The sequence below is a fragment of the Chaetura pelagica genome, unplaced genomic scaffold, assembly GCF_000747805.2.
Source record: "Chaetura pelagica isolate M959 unplaced genomic scaffold, ChaPel_1.0 scaffold386, whole genome shotgun sequence".
NCBI classification, from domain to species: domain Eukaryota; kingdom Metazoa; phylum Chordata; class Aves; order Apodiformes; family Apodidae; genus Chaetura; species Chaetura pelagica.
In genome coordinates this window covers 2317161-2340386 of record NW_009953703.1, presented here as the reverse complement: position 1 = coordinate 2340386, position 23226 = coordinate 2317161, and the positions used below count along the sequence as shown (strand labels likewise).

Here is a 23226-nt window from a genome sequence, read left to right as displayed (position 1 = left end):
AACCAAGAACACATGCATTTAAATCTCATACTGCAAACTGCCTATCAAAACTACCAGCTAAGTCACTTAACCTTTCCATTTCCCAGTGTGTGATATGAGAGTTAGATTTGCCTAACTTGCTAGCAAAAGCATGCCAGAATGAAAGACTAGTTAATGATCTTGCAAAGTTCTAATGTTACAATGACTCTAGGTAAAGTACTAATCACTATTGTTACTAACCATTCTGCTAAGACTAATGTTTCTTTTCTGTCATTATCGCTACTCCCACTGAAATGGTTTAAGTGAATATTTACAGTTATTTTTTAATACAAGTTAACTTTCAAAATCTCAAATCTTAGAACAGCTACGATGTTTGAATTGGAAGTTTCGTAAGGATGGCATCAACTTAACTCAGTTATTTTTACAAAATACGATCTCATTCAAACAATAGGATGCTTGCTTGCTTGCCTTCAATGGTACACTGCACAGTAAGAATAGCACACTTCCTCAAAGGTCTTACAAAAATAAACTACTTGGGAGTCTTTAGTACTTCATACTGCTTCAACTGTATCTGCAGGAAAAAAGTTATTTAATATTATAGTTGAATGATACTTTCCATGTTGAAAGTACGTTGCTTAAAAGTGTTTTGCTAGAACAGTTTTTTATCTCAATCAAGAGCTGTCTTCAAAAATATAAACACAGAAATATAAAATTTAGTAGGCAAAATGTATGCATATAATGAATGACATACAATGTGTAATACAAATATTCTGTCCTACATTTTCCATGCCATATGTCTTGATCACATCAACAAAACCTCAAAGAACACCAATAAAATGGAATTAAAATATCCATCAGTAAATCAAGTCAGTTGACTTTTAGAAAAAAATACAGCAGATCAACAACAGAACTAGAAGCAAAATATACACTTCCAGACTTTTAGCCAGGCTGAAGCTGCTATGCCACACTTCCAGAAAAATGTCAGCCATAAGCTAAAGAAGTGACATACTGTATATAATGGCATAATCTTTTATATCATGATATGTTACAACAAACATGAAACAACTTCATGATGAAAGCTGCTTTTAATCTAAATTACAGTGGATTATGGTTTTTTTAGATACTGGGAATGAAAGAGGCAGTGCTCAAGATTGAGAATGCTGATTTGAGTAACAATGCATACGATCAGACTACTGTATTTAACCAAATTAAAACTTTAAATGCACTGCAGTGTAAATTTATCAGGGTATATATAGTATTTGTCTTGTCATTCTTTTAACATCCAAAGTCAGGAGAAAAGTAAGCACAACTTTGATACCTGCTAGAAGTTTGCTAAATTTCATCTAAATTAGAAATTGAACTTTTAAAATAAAAACTTATTAAAATTTTGACAGACAGGACTCTGAGCAACTACAAAAGAAGCAGACCTACAGCTGTTGGATTGCATATACAATACCTGAAATGATTTTGGGAGTCTGAATTTCCACAAATCCCTTGTGAATAAGAGTTTCTCGGAATAGCTGACAAATACCAGACTGAAGGCAGAAGATTGCTTGACTAGTGGAGGTCTACAAGAAGATAAAATAATGAATCCTAAGTTTTGGGTTTTTTTCCTGACTCTACTACTTTTTCTGGACAACTGAAAGTTCTCTAAGGAACACTTGATTATTGTATTTGCCTAAACAGAGAAAAGTGCAAATGGGTAATTGTTTATTACACAAAAAGAAACAGCAAAGGAAACAAGAGAACCTCCTCATTTCAATTTATGGCATATTTAGTTATAAAAGAGGCACTCTGGTCAAATCTGCATTTAAAGAATCACTGATTTATGAGATGTGCTTCTGCAAATAAAGGTTTTATAGAAAGAAGTTTTATGAAAACACTAAACCTATTAAAAAGCTTTCAGCAAATGGAACTAGAACAGCTGCAGTAATATACAGTGCATGATAAAAGCAAAGCCCTCAATAACATAAGGTAGAAATGTTTGTGTCTATTAAAGGCCCAAATACAATGTTATTCTTATAAAAACACAGCCACATATCAACCATGCACAACACTGCCATAAAACCATCCCAAAACCAAGGTCTAAACTCCCAGCATTTAAAACAGTCCATCTAACACCTCATCATATGAACTGCAGTTCCGTATTTTCAAGATTTACTCCAAAAGTGTATCTAGTTGAAAACAAAAGTATATTTAGCTGAAATTATCATCATCTTTTTGGTTATGTGCGTGACACAGTTAAGCTACTTATCTGGTTAGCAAATATCTACAGTAAAAGCCCCTGTAACACTCCTGGGCTTTAGTGTGAAGAAAAAAAAAACCTTAGAGAAAGCTGAAAACACTGCACGACGTCAGCACTGAACCTGTATCTGATTTCGTGCTTGCAGCTTGTAAGAGCTGACAGTTAGGAGCCTAGAAGCATGCATAAAACCTAACGACTTCTTCCAGACAACCAAGAGAACAGTTCTTTACAACTATCTGCGTCATAGCACTGTTTACTTCTCCTTTCTGAAAGGTACCAAACTTTTCAGTTAGGGTAAGAAGAGCCTTGTGGGCTTTTTCACATGACTCCTACCAAACCACAAAACAAAAAACCCCAACCAAAACAAATTATATAAGCACCCAAATTTAAGCAGTAGATACACTGAAATAAAGTTGCATCCATCATCTCTGCAAGATAAAGAGGTCACTTTGCTGGAAAAAAAAAAAGTAAACTGTAGTACTACCACACATGTCTAATAATTTGGAGTTATTTTCAGTTTCAGCTGATCAATAATATATATCAAGACTTTAAGTGGTTGAGACTAGTAAGTAATAGCTAGCAGCTCTCACTGTCTGATAGCAGTAACCACAGCCCCTACTCCCTCTACTTTCAAAATTAAGGAAATGAGGTTTTGAGCAACAGTTACAAAAGTACTCTCAAACTTTTTCACTTTTTTACATAGGTCTCCCACAGTCAGACATATGCTAAGACTAAGTGTGAGTTCTGGGCAGCATTTAACAGTGTTACATCAAAACAACAGGATGATTGAAAGGGGTTCATTTATTTATTTTCTTTACCAAGACATTTTCCAAGAGGTGTCAACTTAAACAGTCACATTTGGGTTCACCAATACTGTTTTTTATAAACTACTTTTTTTTTAATTGCTAAAAGACAAATTGCGTAACGTTTATGTAAAGCAGGATAGTAACACTGCCTCCTCTCCCCTTCTGATAAACCAACAACAGTTTCATGCCAGAGTAGGTGTAGTCTTAAATTATAGATTCCTAGGAAAAATGGTTGCTAAACCTAATCTGAAAGCAATTACTTAAAACCTGAAAGTGTGCACAGAAATAAAGCCTGTTAATATCTAACACAGTTCTTCTCTAGCAATAGTTTGTCAGGTAGCAACTTCTGGATTTAGTGAGGATGCAGAGCAAAGACTCTGTCTTCCTAATCTCATCTATAATCACAGAATAATTCTGGTTGGAAAAGACCTTCAAGATCATCGAGTCCAACAACCTAACAGTAACAACCATCAACCTAATACTACCAAGTCCAGTGCTTTAACTGTGTTCCTCAGCACCACAGCTATATGTCTTTTAAACATATCCAGGGGTGGTGATTCAACCACCTCCCTGGGCAGCCTGTTCCAGTGTTTAATTACCTTTTAGGTGAGTAAGTTTCTTCTAACATCTAATCTCCCCTGGTGCTACTTGAGACCATTTCCTCTTGCCCTGTTTCTTGTTACTAGGGAGAAGAGACCAATCAATAATGATAAATTATGCTTTAAAAATAGTATTTATGAAAGCTGCCGAATTCACAGATCTGGATACTGAAGCTTTTATTCCAACTACAGATCAAGGAAAGAACAAGCAGCAATTCTCCATACCTCAAATTAGATCTGACAACACCACTCTTCTTTCTACCAAATAGCTGAGTCTCAGTGCCCATTCATTCAGAGACTGCCAACAAGGATAACTGTTGAGAATTTGTGACACTGAAGTCTCCTTGTAAGAATTAAACCGACCAACAAGTCATTTGAGAAAAGTTTCTAAACAATTGCAACTGTCAATGTGCAGTGAAGTCAAACGGATTACTGATCAAGTTTTGTGTGCCACTACAACTTTCCAAAATTTTAAAGATGATTCTGTATCTACAGATGGAGCAAAACTTGGCAGATTTTGCCATGGCATTCTTTTCCTGTACTATTTAGTCTAATATTAACTATTCCACATACCTACTGACAAACTATCTTATCTGAGACTATGACAAAGACAGTTAATACTCCTCACAAGTTAAGCAAACATACCACTTAAATGCTGCTGCAGTTAATAGTGTTAATGCTTTAACTCAACCTGCAGAGTTGATTTCACAGGAAAATCCTCTATTTTCAATCATCTCCTTTGTTACAGACAGCAGAAAAAAATATTTAGCTAACATTTACTTTCAGTCAAGATCCCACTCAGACTTCACCTGTGTGTTTATTATTTAAATGTCACAAAGGAAAATATTAATAAAAATAGAACAGAGCATATTTTAACACCAGAAGCAAAATTATAAAAAACAATTCTCACTTTTCATTCTGCACAAGCAGTAGTGTTAAAGTAACAGCCATGTAAGTTGCCAGAGATCAACAAATGTGTTTCAGTAGAATTGAGGGCAGTTAAGACCTTAAGTGATCGTATCTCAAAGAAGTGTGACTGAGGTACAGATGTGCAAGGTTGTGAAGCTTTCTCTTTAGTCTCATGTCAGCAGCAGAATTTGTTCCACTCTCACCTCAGTTCTGCTTTTGTTTGTCTCCTCTCAGTACCTATCTTGCACCATGAACAATCACGAAATACATAAAGTAGACTAAATAAAAAAGGGGAAATCATGTAATCTATATTCATTTAAGTAATATAATTTTTAAACAATGTAAATAATTTTGCAATTCCTCTACTGTGCATATGAGAAATAAAGGTTTTACTCAGAAATAGGGTTTATGTTAAATAAAAAATTTTAACCCAAGTCACTTAAGTAAACTTTTATTAAAATCTCAATATTACTTATAGTATAAGAAAAAGACAAGAACATGACATCTGTTGTCTAAATGACTGAGATTGTGTTACATCTTAATTACCAAGTCACAATCCACAATAAAATAAATTTTACATCTTCTTGTTCATTACAGCTTGAATTTAGTCAGGAAAACCACAGCTTTTGCAATGAATAAACTGAACTAAACACAATGAAATTAAGCTTGAAGTAATAAAGTATTTAGAAAAAAACTGCATTAAGATCAGTGTTCAGATAGATTATCATATAGTGAGACATCTGTAAGTGACTAAAGGTACAGTTTAATGTTTACGCTCTATCCTGAGCAACTTCAACAGGATAATATTGACCCTATGCTTTGGTCTCAATGACCTGTGAATTAGCAGATAAAATCATAGCATCAGAGTGCAAAATGCATATAACTTAAGTAAAATTTGGACAGAGAAACTGGATGAACTTGAATTGATTCTTTTCTTCAGAGGAAGACAACTAAGAAGCCAAGTCCCAAAATAGTTGTTTTACTTGCCTTCACTTAAGTGTTTTCATCTGCTACAGATCTTAATGAAATAATGGTTTCTCTAGATTTTTTTACAGACATGAGACATCTACACACACATCACTGAATACTTCAGTTAAACTTAAGATCAGCAGACAAGTAAAGATTTAAAACCACAAGCTTGCTCCAACTTGCCTTTTTGTAATTGTTCTGGTAAGAGAATGGTAAACCAAACATCTCTAGAATCAAATGGTTTGACTTTCATTAAGATATTATGAAAAATAGATGCTTAGGTCAACTGCAGTTTCCTCATGGGTCATCTGTGGTTATGTGAATGAAAATTTGGTCTATACAAGGACTATTCTTTCTTCTTCACCTCTCTCATCTCTACACCCACAGTTTTTCTACTCCACATGTATGTGCTCTGTATTTTATGAGTTAACCCATCAGGACTAGATGCATTTTTCTTCAGTCATCACTCCTTGGAAAGGATTCTTAAAACCCATCCACTCTAAATAATCAAAATTTTCCCTCCATAAATGAGAATAACAACTACAGCATCAGCTTGGGATCTTATCATTTACGTACCTACCCCAACCCTAACCTGAAAAAAATTACTAGACACCTCTGGAAGATCTCTGACAGCAACAAAAATGTAAGACTGTTAATTGTACAGTGCACTACTCAGCATATTTTAACATGTACACAAAAATGGAAGTCTTGGAATCTTTGTAGAATATTTTGCATATTACATCTCCAGTAATATAATTTCCTTATTATTAATTGCAGTTCTTCTACTGAATCATAATCAAACTCTCCTTGGTACACTCCTGAGCTAGGTGGAGTGATGCCATTTTTGGAAATCCGGTCCTGTTCATTCATGCAGTAAGTTTCACAGCTGCACTTGATCACGACTTGGCCCTATCCAATGAACTCATTGATTAATCACTACTTAAAATTAGTTCAACTACTTAACTACTTTAAACTTTAAGTACTTTACTTTAAACTTAACTACTATATTTAAATGGATGAAAATAATTTTTATTCCATACTAGGGACATTTTATGGTCTGGTTCTAGCCAAGATCTATGTATTTAGTTTGTTACTTTTTTTTTTTTTTAAATAGTATTTCTCATGAAAAAGATGTTCAATGACCTCCTTCTTCCTTAAAAAACTAGGGCACGGAGGAAACCAGAACTAGATGGTATATGTAGCTGTGGTTGGACTTCCTTCAATACTTGTGGAACAGATCATCACAGCATCTCTGTTAGAATTATACTGATAACATTTCTTCCCTGCTGCCCATGTTTTGGTTTTCCTAGAAGGCCAGAACAGGGGCTAACAATGGTTTCAGGTATCTCTGAGCTTTTAATACATCACATCTTCTAATCCTCTTTAGAACATGTGTACTTTCACAGTGCATTTGAAACACTAGAGGCTCTCTGAAGTCCCACTGGCACTACAGCTCCAATCTATGCAACCAAATCACTGAAAATCAGTTACTGCTTTTTGAGATTTTTTATTTTTTTTTAAGTTATTTTGAAGGACAAACTGCTTTCATGTCCCTGCACTTGTGATTCCACTGCATTCAGTGCTTAGGATGTACACATACATGTAAGCTCCATGTATCCCCACTGGGATTTCCCCTTTCTCCATTAAATACCTTTTTTGCTTATTCAGCTCTCCCTTTAAAAGAACAGGTCACAGTAATACATAATTACTTAAAATCTTCTTCTGCACAAACACAGCTCCTTCAGAACAAACAAAGCAAACTTATGAATCAGCATGAGCCTACTGTTTCCAAATTAGTATGCTTTTGTTCTGAAACAAGTAATGAAATGTGCAGCAGAAGAGACACACAGAAATGTGACACAGCAGAGACAAACTTTTCCCATACATGGAAGGAAGGCAAGACTGATACCTAAGCCTAATCAAGGGGAAGCTGTGGCCAGGTTACATGCAGCCACAGGTGCATGCAGGGGGTGAGACATAAAGTGCTGAAATACTGAGATCTGGCATTTCATTCTTCCATTAATTTTGTGAAAAGTTAACCTGAATTCCAGTTCAGGATGAAATCTGTTTAGCACCACAACACAGCAGCTGTTGGAGCTAAGGAGAAAAATAGCTTCTGTAGAAGGCAGCTAAGGTTCAGACCTCAACACAAGGTACTGAATATTGCTGAATAAATGGTGCACTGACAGTGTTGGGACATGTAAGATAGGAAAGGTTATAGCAGCATTCATGTAGCTACCAGGCAGAACACTAACAACTAATGCTCTATTACTATACTGGCAGAGATAGACAAGAAGTACCGGGAGAGTCCTGCTTGATGACACAATGTGTACAGGGATAGAAAAATTTCAGCCCACCTCTTTCTGTTCCATCTCTTGAGTTTATTCTGGCATTAAAAGTCTTCCTTCTTTTTTCCATTACTATATACCTCCTTAGGTTTTACTCCAGATGCCCTTAGCTGAACTACAGCCAAAGATACTTTCATGCCATTATTTTCAGCTAGTATTTTTAACTGTTATTTCCTTTTGTATTATTTGTCTTTTCTCTTCAGGGTTCATGGCGCTTTCCAGCTTATTATACAGGCATTCCATTAATTTAACAGATTTTCTTAAGGTTCTATGGAGTGCTCTTGAGGATTTTACTTCACCAGAAGTTCAAGTAAAAGCTGCACTTCAAGCACCCCAGAGTTCTCCCTTCAGTTTAGTACAGTGCCTTACCACTAACCATAAGCTGATGATCCTTCAACCAGTAGTATAGAATTCTTCTCAGCAATGGCTTAATTTAAGACACATATGAAGAGACCAACATGGTAAGATACCGAGTATCCTGAAAAGTAATCCCTCATTTAAGTTTTTTAGAATTATACATAACATCAAGTGAAAAGCAATTCACTTTGGTCCAAATAAAACAATGTGAACAAGTAGTTTTAGTTGCTGAAATAAGGAGATCGGATATTCAAACACTTTAAGCATATCAGTGCCAGAACTCTTCCAAAATCTCCAGTAAATAACTGACTTTTTTATTTCCCTATTTTCCATAGATTGATTTACTGAAAAACTGCCATTATCAGAACATGAGAGGCAGTATAAAAATGAGGGAAGCACAATCTTAATGCAGTGGAGAACCAAATATGGGAAAAGACCAGAAAGCCTCATTTCAATATGACCAATTAGTTACACACTTGTTGCCATTTCATTGAAAAAGAAGAAAAGTTCTGTAAGTTATTTAGTAGATAGCTTTTTGCTGCTGATTATAAAGAGTATTTGGGAAGCATATGAATTCACACAAGCAGTGTCTGTATGACTTGCACAAAGAAAGGTGTTTCAGGAAAAAAAAATGCTGTGGAAGAGACAAAGAAAATGAGACTCGGTATCTTGGTATTCTACAATTTAACTTCTGAGACATGCATTACACCATCTCAATTACACATTAAATTCAAAGCTTCCATCTTAATACTTCAAAACTGAGCTCTTACTACAGTTTTTGGGTATCAAAGACTACATTTCAGAAGAAATGTTATCTTTAAATTGTCCCTACTGAGTCACCTGTGACTTTTGTAAATAAAAAGCCCAGATGTACATGGTCACTTGCCAAATCCTATATGTTCACCTTTAAACTACTAAATATGTGTTCTTTGATTGATGGAAGCAAAGGTCAACATTTAGGATTCAAAATCCCTGTTTTCACAGTGCCACTCAAAACCAGAAAAATATGTTGTTTATTTTCCCTCTGGCCAACAGCACACTTCTATCAAACCCATGACTTTTGTTACTTCATGGATTAGAAATGTGAAGAAAAAACACTTGCAGGCAAGCATGCAACACAGCACTTTCCTTACCCTCAGATCAATGACTCTGTTGTCGAGTCTTGTATCTTGGTTTACAGTAGCTCTTCCATCCTGAAGAGTTATGCAAAGATATAAAATTAATATATACACCTCTTAAAAATAATAAACAAACAACAGCAACAAAACAAAATCAATGGAGAAAAACATTGGCTAAAAGCCAAGGGCTAATTCTAAGTTCAGTAGAAGTTCTAGATGATTCTAGAAAGAACATACAGCATATTGGCAATGTAGCAAAGCTAAAGGTGCAACTTTTCCCAGAGGTCACAGGGAGAACCCAACTATGAGAATTCAGAAGACACACACAAGACTGCAAACCCTCTGGATTTTGACCTTCTATTGCATTTCAGCAGATACCAAAGCTGGTATTTCTAACACAGTTCTAGATGACATAAAGGAAGTAAAATTTAAACCTCACAAGCTGCCAAAATCACTGCACTTAGTTGCCTTGCTGTCATTATTTTGCTGAATTACAGAGACAATAAAAAGTATTAGAGGATGCAAAGTTTTCACCTCCTCTCCTTCTACTTCTGGCCGAACAGCATCATCCAGCTGTAAGGGCAGTCGGGGTTCAGCTGAACTGATCACATAGATCTGAAATTGAAAAGGAACAGAAATAGCATGAGACTCAGCTCAAAAGGAGGTGTAATTTACAAAAGGGTATTTCTGGCATAACTTGAAACAGTGTTTGCATAGGCTGTTAGCTGTAATACTGTGATTTTACTCAAATACTTGAGATACATGGGTGTATTCTCATGACAATACTGCAAGTGCTTAGTTCCTATTTTCCTTTTGAAAGCTTAAGAATATCTTGGACTTTTCCCGTGAAAGAGGTTGAGGAAATACACACTGCCTGAGAGACAAGCCCACTGGCACGAATGCCAGCTCTGAAACTACTAGATTTCAGAGAATTTTAGGTTCTAGCAAGATCATCATGTTCTTCTCATTGTTAATGCATTTTTTCCCTTATCATCTGATTTTATCTGAATGAGCCATTTCTTTCTGAAAATTTGAGATACCTAAAATACAATCAGAGAATTAAAAACACCTTGCCTTGCCTTACAGTCTACTCATAGATACAGTGAATTTTGTATTTTTTTCAGAAAAATCGACTGTCTGATAATTTGCACATATCTTAAAACATGTTTCTTCAGACTTTCCTTAGCCGTTAGTTAAAATTTACCTTAAGGCTATAATAGCCATTAAATTCAAGGTGCCTCTATTTCACTGTATTGTATGCATAGAGTTTGGTTGAAAAGCTTTAGAAGGAAAGGATATTACATAAAGGTTTAAATATGCATTCTATTTAAACAAATTATAAAGTTGCACTTCCTATAACCCTGCAGCATAAGCTACGGGAATTGTAGATTTCAGGAGCTTCCATACTGTTAAACCAGTGCTTTACTTGCACTGAGAGTTATGAATTCCACCCCATTGTACTGAGGGGAAGATTGTAACTTACTGATAAAGAAGGAGCTTCTGAGTTGCACTTAAAAAGAGGCAGACTTATTACAATATCTGCTCCAGTTACGAATCAAAACTATAATTACAAGTAGTCCAAGAAAAATTATTCTAGTGAGATACATTATTTTACTTGCTAATGTAATTCAAATGCCAGATAAAAATAGGAAATTCTAAAAATCAAATATCTTTAAAACCAGAAATGTTTCACGTTGATGTATGATACACTGAAATCTGTAGTTTAAAGCAGTTTTTTCCTGTCGTGTGGGACTGCTTACAAAGTTTATGTATGTAGGTAGACAATTTAGACAGAGAATCTCTCAAACAATTAACCAGTGCTCCATATGCTCAAAAATTTACCCTTTGAACGTGAAGCTCAACATCTTGCTGAGTACAACCTCCAATCTTCTGATGTGCTTTCCTCACAACACCTTCTACATCCACAATGCTCTCCTTGTTGATGCTGCCAATAAAGATAGAATAGGATGCTCACTACATTTCAACACACACTGCACCAGGCTCACTACTGAGCACCAGTTCCAGTGTATGGACTGCTGGAACAATAGAATAGAGATAAGGATTTAGGTCAAGTTACTTATTTTATACCTAATTAACTGAATAATGAAGGAGTTTGCTAAAATGCTCCCAACCACAATAAACTGAAACTGGGATGGAAGACTTGGGAGGGAAAGAAATACGATTACGCTTAGTGCTGGCTTGCTCTTTGTGTGTGTATACAAAAACTGACAAGTTGCATAGTTCTTTTTCTAGGCCACATACACTCTTGTAAGTGTCAGCTGATGCAATTATCTGCAAGATGTGTCTTAACAAGCAGAACAACAAATTCAAAGGAAGTCCTAGATCCGCAGGGCAAAATCAAAACTGATTGAGCTTGTTTAAACTACATGACTTGTTACTGAAAGATACAAGATGCCTGTGTGCCCCCTACGACAGGGGACATCTTAATTGCTCTCCAGTAACAGTCACTAATAGTACATTAAAACATCATATAACATCTTGAAAGTATTCCCAAAATATGATATAAATTATGTGTGCTACAAGCAAACCAGAACAAAAGCATCTAGAGTCATAGGTGAGAAAAGAATTCGTATAAGCAATTTTTATTTAAAAAATTAGGGAACCAGACTTTAAACCAGTAATTTTCTACAGACAATCTCAACCCTACTGGAAATGTATTTTCACTCTGTCTCTTTGTTAACCTCCTTATAAAAGGCCCAATATCAGAAAAAAATTATTTTCATGAAAAATAAATGTTACCATTAACTTCAGCTTTCACTTCTAAGGCCTTCTTGAGAAGGCTGGAAAGCACTTTATGTACATCACTCAACCCCATAAGCTCTTAGAAAGCAGGAAAGTAACAGGCCCACAATTTAGCTGTAAATACTAAGAGGTGATCAAGGATGTCATTGGACATGTTGGCCACTACTCATCTTGGTAAAACAAAGAGCAATTGACAGTCTTCAAGTTTGGAAGGTTGGCTTTTTTTTTTAAGACCCCTCTCCAAGCCTCAAAAAACCAACTCACAAAACCCACACAGCTGAATTGAAGGGCAGTGAGATAAATATTTATATGCACAGAATATGCATGTGATATATGAACAAAATCTAGGCACTCTAGCTCTACAGTCTTTTTGTATAGCTACAGTAAAACCACACAAGAAATTTACTAGGATTCATAAATTTCTCTTTAGAAATATCTTTGTTTGGACATTCTCTCACAATTAAGCTTCTCTTCTTATTTGATAAGGGAAGCTTAGCTTTCTTCTCTGATGAAGACTTAGTGGTGTGGACTCAGCAGCAGCTGGAAACAAATCATCAAGGGTTGCTTGCTTGCCCTGCTTTCTACTATTAGTGAAGCATCCATATCAGCCCTAAAAACAAGTGAGATGGATCTTTGGTCTAACCTGGGACAAACTTTCTAAAGCTGAGTTCAAATGTAAATTATCCAACAGAATTTTTAATAGAAATTACCAACATTTTGATAAACAGAATTATATTAAAGTAACAGTGGAAAATTCAAGCATCAAAATTCTCCAAACCTAGCAGCATCACTATCAGTAAATTACAAGTTACTTTAAAAAGCCAAATGTGAGCATTTTAGTTAATTACACTATTTCTTTGATGGAAATAGTTTCAGGTAACATAACTCACTGGCAGCTGCTCTAAAAGTTATACAGATCTCGGTGCTTCATATGCTTGACTTGCTTAACCACTAGATAACTCCAAAAACAGCTAAACATTCAGGAATAGCATGTTGTTCCGGAACATTTGCACTTTAAAAGAGCTACAGTTGCTCAAGTCAGCATAATGAACAAATGACTAAATTTGTACAAAGCAGAGGTCAACAGAAGACTTTAAATCAGAATTAATTAATTTAGTTAAGGGTGAGCCTCCATTCATCTCTACTATTAAGAGGAGGCAATGAACTCCAGAAAGACAAGGAGAAATGACACTTAAGTGCTTAGAAATACACAGTCACAAATGGTTCTGTTTAAAACTGCTTAAAAAGACAATTGTTGGCAATACAACCCTTTGTATGCAAGAGAATGTGATGATCAAAAACACAGAGGATGTATCATGCTAAAATGATGTTAGGCATAACTATACATTCTCTTTGTTTTTCAAAGTGAATGTTCAAAAGAATAAAAGTTTTACTCTAATATTAACTTTTTTTTTGCCATTAGGCAGTTCTCCTCTATTCTTCCTGTCAACATTTTGGCAAACGCCCAGAAAACACTCTAATGACACAAACAGCAGTGTCTTCATTGAAAATATGTTTCTAATCTGCTGAATAAAAGCTCTCTCACTAATAATTGCAAATAAAAAAAAAATCTTAAACTTAATGAAGCAAATTCTCTGCACTATGAAAAAGAAAATAACAGTTACACATAAATGTGTTGTGTGATGGATTCATAATCAGAGCACTGACCCATGGCTGAGAACTGGTGTTAGTGAAGTCATTACAGAGCTTTGATGAGAACATGCATGGAATTCAAGACATGCAAAATTGCTTCAGCTTAAAAATACAGAAAGAAACGGACTCTTACATCATTGTAACTGTACTATTGCTTTGCAAACTTACATAATGGAACTTTAAACTTTGCAGTTGCAATTAAACATGCTTCTTCTCTCTCTAAACTGGAGCTGCAACTAAAATGGTATGTTTCGTGGTCCGGAACACACTTTAAAACAGTAATGTCTCTTATTCATTAAATTTGCCATAATTTTAAGATACATTTCAACTCACTTCCTACTTATGGAGATCCCTGTATCCAAACAGGCATGTAATTGCCTGGGCACACAAAAGCACTACCAAGTTTTCTGCTGCATATGACCATCTTTGTGTTTACAAAGTTCATCATCTACTTTAAACTTTCACTTAATAATTAAAAAAACATGCTTTGCTCACTCAGACTATGTTTCTAATCTGGTGTGGAAGTAAAAGCTCATGCTTTGAGCTCTGCTTGAACTATGCTCAGCAAGGTCTAGTGCTGGAAATGTCTCAAGTCCCTAACATAGTGGTTCAAATATAAACTACAGAAACCTAGAAGGTGCTCTTTTGATCTCAACAGGTAATTCAAGAAATGTTACTAAAATGGTAATTTCAGTTCAAGTTACACTAAGAAACAAGATGCCTTCATTAAATGCTGGTAAATATAGCAAAGTGCTCTCTGCAGCAACAGCACTAAGTCATCTAGGTGATTTTTTAATAAAATTCCCCTATGTAACAAAAAAAAACCCAAACAAAAAAAACTAGTAGCAGAAAAGCACACCAAAGCTATCCTCATTTCCATTAAAGACAACAATATTTCTATCTGCAATTAATATTACAAAGGACTAGAAACTAATTTAGGATGCATGATGCATTGAGAAAAGACAGATGACATATTTATATTGGTTAATCCTTAAAGAATCATAGAATGGTTTGAGTTGGAAAGGACCTTAAAGATCATCTAGTTCCAACCTCCCTGCAAGGGCAGGGACATCTCCCATTAGGTCAAGCTGCTCAGGGCCCCATCCAACCTACCCTGGAACATGCCCAGGGATGGGGCTTCCACAACCTCCCTGCGCAACCTGTTCCAGTGTCTCACCACCCCCACACTAAAGCATTTCCTCCTAATGTCTTAATATCCCCTCCTCCAGTTTTGATCCATTACAACTTGTCCTCTCTCTACAAGCCCTTGTAAAAAGGCCCTCCCCAGCTTTCCTGTAGCCCCTTCAGGCACTGGAAGGTGCTCCTAAGGTTTCCCCGGAGCCTTCTCTTCTCCAGGCTGAAGCTATTTTAGTATTAGATTCATTAAGTCCAATGCTAAAAAAGAGCCTCTGTATAGCAAACCGCTTCTTTATATGTAATGTTCCTTCCAAAAAACCCAGACTATGATTACTAAAATGTCCACTAGATGCCTTATGTCCCTTTTAATTATCTGCATGTCTATTAGCCAAGACTTTCTCTTTCAACCACAGGATTGCATTATTGCCATCTGTATGACAAAATCTTTAATCAACAGCTTTATGTTGCAAGCTATACCCCATGTGGGCCTCCTTAAGTGAATCACAATCAACATTTTATTCACCCAAAGTCTGAAGAATTGGTTATTTATAGTCTCTAAATAGAAAATGTTTTACTTAATGAAAGCATCTATGTTTGCAGACCTTTTCTTCTTTTTTCCCCTAACACTGTTTTCCATAAGCAGATTGAAGAAATTATTATATTAATATATTATTAAATCTAAACATATTAAGTAATTGTCATAAAACATAATAATCAATGATCCCTTATCTGAATTGAATGTCAGTAAAAACTGAAGGCAACAGAGTTTACTTTGAAAAAATTCTTATTCTCCACTTCCAAATGTACCTAGTCTCACCATCTGTTCATTGCCTCTTCTAATACCTTTGTGTCTGCAAAGTACTCTCTCTTGGCAGAAAATCTTCTTGAGTAGGTACTATCAGACAAGGGCTTAAATTACTTACTAAATCTCTTGGATAGAATAGTTTTCTTTACTCTCACAGGAAGGTATATATGCATATCATTTCATCTTGCAGCTTCACCATCAACCTCTTCCAATTTGATATTCAGACACAAAAACAAGAGAAGTGGACAAAATATTTCAGAAATAGTCTAATGACTGGCATGTATTACATTCATGGCATTTTATTCCTCCTTTTCAAAACTCAGGATCAAGAGATCTCCTAGCGTAGTAGGCAAGAGAAAAGAATGGACTCCTGTTAAATCAGTTATCTATCATGATCCCACATTTCTCATTATTTAGTTTCCTACATAGTAATCCTGAACACACACACACAAAATCTGAACTAGTGTTCACAAAGGTACAAGTTCACACTGAAGAACATGAAGTGATTACATGAACTCTGGTTACTATATACTCCTAATCCCCAGTTTACCATTGCAATTTCTTTGTCACCAGCAAACTTACCAGCTGCTATTTGACATTTTCTTTCAGATCACTCATATAAAACAGAAATAGATAAACTATTTCTGCAACATCCAGCAGTTTTCCTAGTATTACCAAGTTATCTAGCGGTTAAATGTATGTATATTTTTCTACACTGTGAATAATTTTCACACAGGTTTACCCATCTTTTTTTATTTATAGGTTTTTCAAATTTTAAATCTTTCTGGATTTTTATTCTCTAGCCTACTACAAAGAGACATCAAGTTACTTCCTGAGCAAGGACACATAGCTTGGGCAGCTAAATTAGAAGCTGTTAACCACCTCTCCCAACTCACGTATCACACAGCTATGGTAGCAGGGGGTGAAAAGGCTCAGAAACCCAAAGCCAACCACACCCAATACTACATTTTTTAAAAAGCAGATTGATAAATTACTAACTGCATCACTTGGCACCTCCACTGACTGAAAGAGACAACTAACTCCTCTTTTACAGCATCCCTTGCAGATCTTAGATGAATTCTTTTTTCTGATGAGAGACATAAGATGTCAATCCAGTATTTCGACTGGCTCTGTGTTGTTGGTTATGTAGGTTTTAAAGTCCAACTAGAAACTTTTCATAGTTAAAACTCACAGATATTTCTTTGTGTAACTGAGTTAAAGCAGTATTAAGGATCTTTCACTACAAAGAACTCACATTCTTATGATAATGGAGATACTTATTACATGAATGTTGCTAGACCACAGAAGGTTATGAAAGTTCTTGGTTTCCATGTGCCAATATCTAAAAGAGGAACTGGTTTGTTTATTATTTATGAAAATTTGTGCAAAAATTGCTCATTATTTAATCAGTTCTCATTAAAAATTCAAGATCCAGAACATCACAAACTATTTTAAAGAAAAGTTTAGAGCTGTTATCAAAATATGAGGAAGTAGCAGATTAAAAATAAAGTTTATGTGCAACCAGTGAAAAAGTTTATTTAAAAAATTAGTAATTTAATGTAAATGTTTTCTTCAATAAATTTGACTTTCCACATTTAATGTGTAGGAAACAAGGGGAGATGATGAAAACACACACTGAGAAACAGAGAAACAGTGTAGTTATTTTTAGACACCTAAGACCAGCCTCATCTGCTAGTAATAATGGCATCATATCATTACACAGCAGGTGAAAACTAGCAGGGAAGTGTCTGGAAACAAGGCAGGTACCACTAGTGTGCTTCAGGCACAGAACTGACACAGTGACCACAAGTGCACTTAGAGGTCTGGGAACAGTAGCAGCCTCTGAAAGACAAGAGGCAGCTGCAGTGGTGGTATCAGACAAAACTTCAGAAGAAGATAACACATTGGAAAAAGTCATATTAAGAAAATAGGTTTGTTGGTGGGAGGGAATCATAAGAAGACTGCACTAATGGTGTTTAAAAAATCCAAAAGGAAACCCTCAAAGAAAACTCAGAAAGCTGTAGTAGAGACAGTTCTATCATTCAGAGAACATGATGATAATAAGGATGTGTGCTTTTCAGAAGCACAAATGAGTATAACAAGCAGGCTATAAATCAGAGAGTTTGAAGTATCAGGATTTTGCTAGCAAATGTAATCACAAAAAGGAAGAGGACAAGTCAAAACACAGTACAAACATCATGAGTCTGGCTAATCTGAGCAAATCAGGTCTGTCACATCAAAAAAGCAGAGAGATAATAGGGAGTTGGAAAGAACCCCAGAATAAGGTTCCACCCAATCTAGCAGCTCACTGCTGCCAGAAGAGAAGGGAGATTTGCCCTTATATTGGATTTGTGTGGCAAGGTTTTGGTAGAAGGGGGAAAGCAGAGAAACCAGGAGCAAAGTAATTTGAGCTCAGGAAGAAGGCAGGGGTAGGGGGAAGGTGTTTTAGGACTTTATTTTAGTTCTCATTACCCGACTCTGATAAAATTAACTGTCCCCAGTGGAGCCTGTTTTGCCCATGATGGTAACTGGTGAGTGACTTCACTGTCCTTATCTCAACCCACAATTCTGTCATTATATTTTCTCTCCCTTGTCCAGCTGAAGAGGGGGCAGCTTTGGTGGGAACCTGGCATCCAGCCAGGGTCCATCCACCACAGCCTTCTACTCTTTCTAGATATCCTTTTCCACCATTTTACCAGTCCTTGTTAGCTCTGGACCTCCATGACCTAATTTAAATCACTAACTTAACAAACAACTAACCAGGGGGCAAAAGATTAGTGAATTAAAACAAGTGGCAGAATCAGCACATGGAAAGAAGGAGAAAAGACCAACTTCCCTCTTATAAGCTTCTGAACACTGGGCTCTGCTGCTCATGAAACATAAGAAATTCAGTTGTGGAGGAAAGAACCATGAAGAAAACTCAAAAAGCGAGAACTTCGGAGAGAACAGTGTAGAGAACTGGAGAAAGGGAGAGTGAGCATCACAACTTTCAAGAGTTGTTTCACCATTCTGTAGTGCAAGTTCATCAAGAGTACAGGCAGACTGTAGGTTAGAGAGATGAATTGGGGAGCAAGCAGATTATACACTTAATTCTCTGGAGAGAACAAACTATTTAATGAAGAAGCAGAACACTTCACTTTGGCTCCTAAACACCTGTAAACAGCATGCTTCACACTGGCACTGCCAACACTAAGCACCGCCAACCAACAAACACTGCTGGTTCTGTTTTCCCGTAGCCTTGAACCTCATCAGCAGAAGCATTATCCTAACCTTCTTAACTTGGCTTCTGGAAGTCTATACTATAATGAATCTCTCCTCTCCCTGACATATTGAAGGTTGAAGGCTGTAGCGCTTTTACAGCTAATTAGTGGGGGCTCCCTTCCCAGCCATGAGAGTAGTGCCAAGAACTACACAGAAGCAACTGAGTGCCACATGTTAAACATATTATTGCACTGAATTGATCCACATTTATATGTGTGAACAAGTAAATCTACATGATTAAAAGTTTTACTACAAGAACACTTTTGTCATGCAAGCACATTTAGTACTGAACAATCTGAAAGCACAATCCTGAGGCAAGTAGCAAGGTAAGGCAATTTTTTTGTCTTTAAGAAAAAAACAAACCAAGTAACTGAATTTAAACTGCTGCAACAAACACTTGTTTAATTGTAAGTCATACTACTATGCCTGCCCCCAATATTTTAAAAAGTAACTTAAATCCCTCATTAAACATTCTAGTGACAAAAATAAGTTGCAAGAAAGCTTAGTTTGGTACACAGAAGGCACTGGATTTCTTCAACTCAATAAGCCACTTGCAATGTGGGATTTCTTCACACTACTTCTAGCTTTAAAACGTAGTAATACATGGCAAAAAAAACCCTGAACATGTGCAGACACACACAAACACCACACACAAAATGAAGTGTCCCACTAAGCTCAGCTTGCCAGACTTTTTGTTAGCCAGCTTGAAAGCAAATGTTGGTTGTCTATGGCAAGAGAATGCTGCTTCAGCAGTTCAGAATGAATTTCAAGCCTGTTCTCTATTTTATCTTTTGTCAGTGTAATGTATTCAAGGCAATAGTGAGCTGACAATTTAAATAACTACATTTTAAAACAAATGAAGCATTGATGTTAATGTGTGAAAATTGTCCCAACCCCTGGGAGTCCTGGTTCCCACCATTGTTTACTCTGACAACAGGATATAATTGCTTACTTACTTGGCAGCAAACTTTACCATCTGCTTGCTTGCATGCTGTCCCACAGCCACTAGAGCCTGGATATTAAACTGCTGCTGACGCAGGACTAAGAAACACTGCTTCCCTGAATACAAAGAAAAACAACACAGGTGTATTAAGGACAAGTTACTTAAGGTCTTTGTGAATGAGAAAAAAAATGCTTTACTACTTTAATATTTAGCTGAAATTTTTAAGGGGAAAGAGGAGGCGTGTCTATCTCGTTCCCAGGCCTCCCTGCCCCTCCAAATAGCTACATCAAACTAGTCAGCTCTGCAAGTGCATACACATCACACCAAACATTGAGGTAAATCAAATAATTCTGCCTTCATCTATAAACATGTGAATAGCCATTTTCTTAAAATAACAATAAGCCTTCCAAGATAAATCATATCTTGGCAAAAACTAGAAATTATAACATTTTTAATACTTGAGTTTCAGCTGCAAGAAGTAAATAATACTTTTCCTCATTGCTTTGCTCACTGCTTCATTCTTACAAGTTTTTTCTCGTCCTCTCAAATTAAAGCTGTAGATTGCACTTCACAAAGAGAAATAGGCTTGATTTTGCACCACAGGGACTAAATCAACAATGTTCATTCTATAATACACCACACATTCAGAATGAAGGGGAACAAAAGGAGTATTGATTCTGGTGAATGACAAGAACCTAGAAGATGCAAGTAAAAATTCCTGTACAAGCAATTTATTCATGAGCAGCTTAGGGAAAATGAAATTAACAGGAATTAATAATAACATACAAAAAAAACATAATGCACTTTGCTGACTTTTAACATTAGTATTTCCAAGTCAACAGAGCTCCTTCTAAGCTGTTTAGGTGAGTTATAATAATTTCATATTTCTCTTCACACCTCTAATAATCATTTATTCCTTCGCTTAGATTTAAGGAAATATAATTTTAAATGCTCCCTCCTCAGAGAAAGAAATTAAAAACAAACTCATCATCATTGTACCAGTATCTGATAAAATGCATCAATATAATTTTAATTCCGAGTTCTGACTCATAACATTGTAATATTTCCATACAAATGCTAAGAATAGGAAGCCAGAAGCTTTGTTATAACTATTTCCCAGCTACTGTTGATTTAGACTCTAAAACATTAAAATCAACATATATCCAACTCGAACACTTATACTAAAAAGCCAGTTGCAGTTTTCATTTGTAATTATGTAATTACCATTCCTGACACATAGCTGCAGATAATTTAAACAGTGTTTTTGACACATAATCTGACAGGGAAAAAAACAAACACATAAAACTATTACAAAATATTATTTAAAATTAACATTTTAATTATTGGATATAACTAACCTTGTCCTATGATTATGATTTCAGAAAGACAACAAAATTAATTCCATATTTTCAGAGAACAGCTATTTTCAATTTCCAGAGGCTGCAACATCTAAGTAAAGAAGCTATTATGGTACAGATGTATGTATTTCTTACAGGCAAATGTTAAACCACAGATTTAAATTAGAAAAGCACAGGCTTCAGAAATTAAGTAGAGCCTTCAGTAGTATATATGCCTGTGTTTCAGATCCAGCAAGGCAATAAATTAAGTAAAATTTTTCCATAGGACACAAAATGCTGAGTTTCTTTGGATAAACTAAGCAAATCTCACACTTTTGACATCTCAGTATTTCTTACTTGCAATCTAGTTTGATACAGTATTTCTAGAAAATAGTTGTTTTCAGTCACAAAAAATTCTAGCAAAGTATGATCAAAGTTTCAGCAATGATGTGTTGTTCAAACAAAAAATACACAGCTGAAGACAGCTACGATGTCATTTAACTAGTAAATATTTAAGAAGAAGGTAGACAGATCTGCTATCATACTAATCAGAAGCTAAAGTTTGGCAGTTTTATTTAATCCCAAACACTAGAGGTCTGATCAATATCTGCATTATAAAAGGACTCAAATCTTTCTGTCATGAGTAACAGTAGTTGTTTTCATGAGTAAAGAGGATGTTTTGTAGAATATAATGATTTCTAATCATGCAGAAGATAAATGATCAAATCAAACTTTTCCCAAAAGAGCTGGACGCATGCAAAATAAAGTATAAAAAAGACAAGCCATAATCAAATCTATTTCATTATTAGAAGTCTTTCCAAATAAAAAGATGCAAAAAATGAAGCATCAGAAAGAGAAAAAAATTGGGGTTAGAGGATGTTCTCTGTGTGTTTCAAAATAGCTACAAAATAGTACTTAAGTGAAAACTGCAGGACCAATTTTATTCACACTGAACTACTCTAAGTTTCTATAAAATACACCAAAACTGTGCCACACATGCCTAAAAGGATGAAAAGCTTAAAAATAAACACGGTTTAAAAGGTCTGACTAAGTCTAACACAAGGGACTTCCAGTCATTGAACAAATAAGAGAAGACACCACACAGAGAACCCCATCAAAGTAAGCACATCAAGTAACACAGGAATCCACTTCCTTTCGTGGATGTAAGTACCAAATGCCACAAGACCTTATGAGAGGAAAGGATGTTAAGGAAGGAATTTGCATACAGAGTAAAAAATGTCTGGTCATATCAACTAATATATTGCTAGTTACAGACATCTGCCAGCAAAGAGAAAACTTTATATGGTTTACTATAAAATCTGGCTCAGTATTTAAACTGCTCTTGCTGGTACTCTTATTTTCAGACTCACGATTTTGAAGTTTTATAAATCTTTGCATTCATAAATCAAAACCAAGTTCAGGTCTAACATACTGTGCAACTCCCAGCTGCCTGGCAGAACCCAGACTGATTTCCCAACTGCTTCTCAACGATAAACGTGATCAGTGGCTTAGGCTGGCTTTAAAATAAGGCCAGAAATAACATATACTCAATCTGTGATAAAAACCACCGGGCCACAAGCACTTTAATTTTAGTACAACCCGCAGAAATTCCCAACACCCCATTCTTCACACATCCTTCAGTTGATTTCTATCAAGCCTCATGAGTGGCTTACTATACAAAACAGCTGGATTCAGCAGTTGTTCATATTGATTATTATTTTTTGGTTTATTGGTCAAAATCAGACAGGGTTAAATAAAGGATATGCTGGCTGTTTAGGAGTCAAATTCAAGTTTCTGGGAAAAACTAAAGCTATTTTTGTGCAAGATTTTCCTGTTTCCTGCAAGACTTTCCTTTCCCTAATGGTAGGAATAGCACCACAATGTGTGTGGGAAAGGCTAATACTACTTCTTGCTCTTAAACATTTGCTTTTCTTGTAAGATGCTGTCCCACAAAGCTTAAGTAAACAAGCATACAGGATCCCTAGCAGCATTCCCTG

General features: G+C 35.8%; 1 protein-coding gene across 2 annotated transcripts in view; it reads right to left on the bottom strand.

Annotated features, from left to right (window-relative positions):
- DARS (aspartyl-tRNA synthetase) overlaps positions 1-23226 on the bottom strand; it is a 42389-nt gene that overhangs the window by 8512 nt on the left and 10651 nt on the right. For both annotated transcript variants that reach the window (XM_010000375.1, XM_010000374.1), the window contains exons 3-7: positions 19906-20008; positions 11173-11275; positions 9865-9945; positions 9346-9405; positions 1436-1547 (exon numbers count right to left, since the gene is read on the bottom strand). In XM_010000375.1, coding sequence (XP_009998677.1) covers positions 1436-1547; positions 9346-9405; positions 9865-9945; positions 11173-11275; positions 19906-20008 — 459 coding nt within the window. The remainder of the gene's footprint in view (positions 1-1435; positions 1548-9345; positions 9406-9864; positions 9946-11172; positions 11276-19905; positions 20009-23226) is intronic.